Raw genomic sequence first — 5,055 nt, 5'->3', positions numbered from 1 at the left:
TAGGGTTATGGAGGGTTTTATCCTTCGCTTCCCTTCTCTCTCTTTCCGATCTTGTGGAAGCAGCCGAGTCGGCTAACAGATCAACAGCAAGATGGGGTAACTCTTCTCTTCTTTGCTCTTCTCGTTCGGATCGTTTTAGGATCTCTCAGTTTCTTAAGGGTCCCGTACGATGTCTTTTCATCGATATATCCTCATTTGTTTCTCTTTTCTTGAAGTTTTCAAAGCACCCAAATTACGTTTGTTGTTGGTGTTATTTGTAGAATGAATAGAGAAGGGAGTTCCCTTTTTTTTTTTTTTTTTTTCTTTTTGAGTTTTGAGTTTTTGCTGTTTATTATAGAATATGTGGTGGTGTTTGTGTGTTTTTGTTCGTTGGTGGATGGAATTTTTACCAGATTACTTGGGGTTTTGATTGGATTTGGTATCATGGATTGATTAAGGTTGGTAGTGTTTTATTTGTTTACAATTTCTAGTCGTAGCTTGTGAAATTATGGAGACCCCAACATGCAGAAACTATTTGGTGTGTCACGAATTAGGTTTATCGTGGTGAACTAGAATCTGGGGTTTAAGGAGTGCGTTATTGGTTCAAGAGGTGGTCAATGGAGACCTCTATGGCTCGGAGTTAGGGAAGTTGCATACTTTGTTGTTAAAAAATATATTAGTTTTTGAGTGACATTTGGTGGGCGTGTTGGTTGAAGAGTGGAAGTTTTAATAGTTAAGGATTTGCTGAGGTTCAAAGTAGTCTTCTTAACTGTGAAAGCACCAATTCGAGTTGATGTATCATTTGAAGCAAGATACAGTGGCCTCCATCTCAGAGATGCATTTAAGGTGTTAAAAGGTGTACGCATCCTAAAAAGGTTCTTTTTAAGTTCAAGTATTTTTTTAACGCTTATTTTAAGCCACGATAAGTTTTAGCTTTGTGAGTCATGTGCCTCTTTGAGATGTTAAAAACTTAAAAGAGGCATGCTTCCTAAAAAAGTTGTTTTTGTAATTTAAAGATTTATTTATCATGCTTATTTTTAGTTACAATATGTTTCGGCTTGGTAAATCGATGCCTCGGGTCATATGATGTTGGTTCAAGCACGGATTGCTTCATATCCTGTTTGGTCCTCATGCCTTCATGGGGGACCACCTCAACTTTCTTTTTTCTGTTTTTTATGATACCGTATATTTACCTATTCAAAGCCTTCTTGTCTCCAGGCCATTGGTGGTTTGGAACTTTGGAACACTGGCTCAAATATGCATATTGATATAGCGATTAGTATTGCAGAAGGCATACATGGAAAATGATTTTATAACTGCATCATGCACCTTTAAATTAAGGATGTCAATACTACACACTGAGTCTATGATATTTCAAGAAAACAATAAGTTTGCTAAAAGGGGGTTCGATGTTAGCTTTCACTATTATGATGAAGCCATGAAGGGTCCCCAGTTTGAATACCACGGGGTTACCACCCAGCGTGCCTACAAGAAAAAGAAAAAAAAAACACCTTAGTATTTTAGTTCCAAAGATTCTCCCTAATGTTGGACAGGCAGCAAGAAGCCGTTCGTGGTGTAACTTTTACTCATCATGTCATACATTTTTTCACAAGTTTGTTTCTTCTTTATAGTGAAAAACATTGTTGGTTTAAGAGGAGAATTTAGCCATTTGATAAATCTTCTTGTTCAAACCTTCGAATCCATTTCTTTGAACCTGCCCTCCTACATATGCAAGTGAATAGCATTTGGTTGTGCATGAAGTTTCAGTGTACATATGTAAAGTGTAGATGCAGGAAGGATTCGTACATGCAGTTGGCTATACATGATCTGAGTTGATAACTAAGCCTGTGTTGTACAAGCTCAACTCTGTTCACCTTAAACCACTAACTAAGATTCTTTTGGGTTCAGAGTTGCCTGGCAGATGAGAGTTGGATATAATACAAATATATTTCATGAGATCCACACACCATAAAGACCCACTTTGATATTGAATTATACATTATTAAAAATATATGTACTCTATTGGATAATACTAGACATTTACGAGCATATGGTGCTCCAAGTTCATATATTACAAATTGCATACGAAAGAAACATGAATAACTTCTTTCTAGTGAGAAACTATAGATAAACAGTACAGTAACAATATGAGAAAACTTAAGATCAAAGAAAAAGACTAATAAATAACAATATGATCAAGACTACAACAACAACTACGCCTTCATCCCAAAACAATTGGGGTCAGCGATATGAACCAAAAAAGAAATTCATTTTGGGTCTTCCACATGAATCCTTTTCCTCCAATCATTTCTATCCAACACCATGTCCTCGGTGAGGTTCAAAGCATTCATATCCTTTCCTATCATCTCCATCCAAGTCTTCCTAGGCCTACCCCGACCTCTTTTAACTAATATATTTTCCCATTTCTCCAACCTTCTAACTGGAGCATCATTAGGCCTTCGCCGAATATGTCCAAACCACCGTAAACGATTCTCTCGCATCTTATTTTCAATGGGTGCAACACCTACCTTCTTACGTATCTCTTCGTTCCGAATCTTATCTTTTATTGTATTTCCACACATCCATCTAAGCATCCGCATCTCAGCTACACTCATTTTTTGAATATGATGTCTCTTGGCAGCCCAACATTCCGTACCATATAGTAAAGCGGGTCTAATAGTCGTCCTATAAAACTTTCCCTTCAACCGCAATATGATCAAGACTGAAGATCATAAAAAAGGCTAATAAGTAAAGTCATGGACACTCATTGACCATGTCAAAAGAAATTTGATATATTGATGCCAGTCGACAGGGCTAAGCTAAGACTATGTGGCGTAGGGCTTAGATCACTGTTTGTTGTAGCATGTAGACATAATGCAGTGATTTTGTTTTATAGGTGTTAATGTTGGACCAAAAAATATTCTATGATTTACCTAATAAGTGCATGTTTGGTAAGCAGGCCTAAGTCCTAGTCATAGAACATTAATGTTACTTTAGTAGAGTTTCTCTTACTCGTATAGTTCAATCACATAGGGAAACTAAAATTATTCTTTTCTGTGAGCGCTGTTTTCATCCAAGCTTTGCCACTTGGTAACTGAAAAATACATTCACCAAGTCATTTGCTGTGTAGAAAAGAGAATGTTGCTCTAGAAGCAAGGATGGTGGTCCTCATTTTATGGTTTCAAATGGAACTTGCTACATAAAGGATTCTTCCTATTATCATACTGGGAATTGCAGACACTATGGGTAGTCTGATAAAATGGAAGGCTCGGCGATATGCAATTAAAACCAATGTGAACATTTCCTCTTTCACACAAAGTTAAGCTAATTCACCTCAAGCTATTGACTGGATTTTAGACTAGTTTATTATAAGCTTGATTGGATTCTCTTTGCGTAGCATCTCAAATGTACATGCTATGTTATGAGATGCTTCCAATCCATTAACCTCTTGTTTCATTTGATCTTTAACTGAATGAACAGCTGAAGAAGCAATTAAACTTGACCTTTAGTTGCTAATTAACATTAGTTGTATAGTTGCTCGTTACCGTTGTTTTTTATTTTATAACTTTTACTCTATTTCTAATAAGAGCCTTCAACAGCATCCAATTTTTTCAACCCTTTCTCATATCAGTGTGTAAATATCTGAAACAATGGCCTGAATGTGTTATTTGTGCATATCTTTGTATGCTAATGTTGGCATGGCATGACAGGAAAACCCGTGGTATGGGAGCTGGGCGTAAGCTTAAGACACACAGGAGGAGACAAAAGTGGGCAGATAAGTCATACAAGAAAAGCCATCTAGGCAACGAGTGGAAGAAACCATTTGCAGGTTCTTCTCATGCTAAAGGGATTGTGCTTGAAAAAATGTATGGTATCACATATCTGATTTCAATGATTTGTTATGTTTGTTGCCATCATGTACAATTTTTCATTGTGAATTTTCTCTATTTTCTTTTTTGTAACCTGTAGGTCACAATTATGTGTGTATGCATGCATGTGCTTTTCTTGATTTCTTTCTATATATTGAAACAAATAAATATGTTGTCACAGTGGCATAGAGGCAAAGCAGCCTAACTCTGCTATTCGTAAGTGTGCAAGAGTCCAGCTGATTAAGAACGGGAAGAAGATTGCCGCCTTTGTTCCCAATGATGGTTGCTTGAATTACATAGAGGAAAACGTAAGCTGATGCTTTCCATTTTCTGTTATCTGCTCCTTGCGTTTGATATTCCAAATCTAATTCTTGTATCTTTGCAGGATGAAGTTTTGATTGCTGGTTTTGGAAGGAAGGGACATGCTGTTGGAGATATTCCTGGAGTAAGGTTCAAGGTGGTCAAGGTATCCGGGGTTTCACTCTTGGCCCTCTTCAAGGAGAAGAAAGAGAAACCAAGGTCCTGAACGTGCCTTCTGCTCATCCCTTTTGTTCCACTTATTTTCTCAATTTTGAAGGACTGCTCTTAGATGCTGTTATTTTCAGTTCTTGTTCTTATGTTTTCTTTTCAAGTGGAGTTCTCAGAAGGATGAATTTTCTACTTGTAGGATTCAATTTACTAGAATGGGTTTTTCTATTTGTAGTATTTTTATTTACTGTTCTTACCAATTATTCTTGCCTTTTTTATGGAGGAAGTTTGTGAAGAGGTTAGTCTTGAGCTAGGAATGCTCTCTCTCTCTCTCTCTCGACCATATAGGTCATAATCTCAGGGCCTGATTTACCCAAAAAAAAATCTAGAAAATGTGAACGGGTGGTTTTTTATTTAAGAGTATGGTATACTCGAGTTAGCTTATGAAAAGGTTGATAAACTAAATGAATTAACCAAAAGCTTAGTGCTCATGTTGAGCCCCAGTCAAACGAGTCAAGTTTGAGCTAGCTTGCATACAAAAAATACTTTCAAAATTAAAAACAATAAAATTTGGACTCTGAATCTACTGATTCAAGCTCGAATTGGCTCATTTACGAAATTAATACATTATTTCAAAGCTGTAAGTTTGAACTCTGAATTTATTGTTTGCAGAGGCAAACACTCCAACTATGTGGCTTTATTATATAAAAGGTATTTATTAACGAGCCTATACGAGCTC

At 36.6% G+C, this 5,055-nt stretch overlaps 1 protein-coding gene across 1 annotated transcript; it reads left to right on the top strand.

Annotated features, from left to right (window-relative positions):
• LOC149843512 (small ribosomal subunit protein uS12) lies at window positions 1-4,563 on the top strand. Its single transcript, XM_090001857.1, has 4 exons — window positions 1-96; window positions 3,690-3,845; window positions 4,030-4,156; window positions 4,234-4,563. The coding sequence occupies exons 1-4, from the start codon at window positions 92-94 to the stop codon at window positions 4,372-4,374; spliced, it is 429 nt and encodes a 142-aa protein (XP_089857983.1). The 5' UTR covers window positions 1-91; the 3' UTR covers window positions 4,375-4,563.
• The last annotated feature ends 492 nt before the right edge of the window (window positions 4,564-5,055 follow it).

This window comes from Nuphar pumila, chromosome 3 (assembly GCF_984573655.1).
Source record: "Nuphar pumila chromosome 3, dmNupPumi1.hap1.1, whole genome shotgun sequence".
NCBI lineage: Eukaryota > Viridiplantae > Streptophyta > Magnoliopsida > Nymphaeales > Nymphaeaceae > Nuphar > Nuphar pumila.
This window is presented reverse-complemented; position numbering and strand designations above follow the sequence as displayed.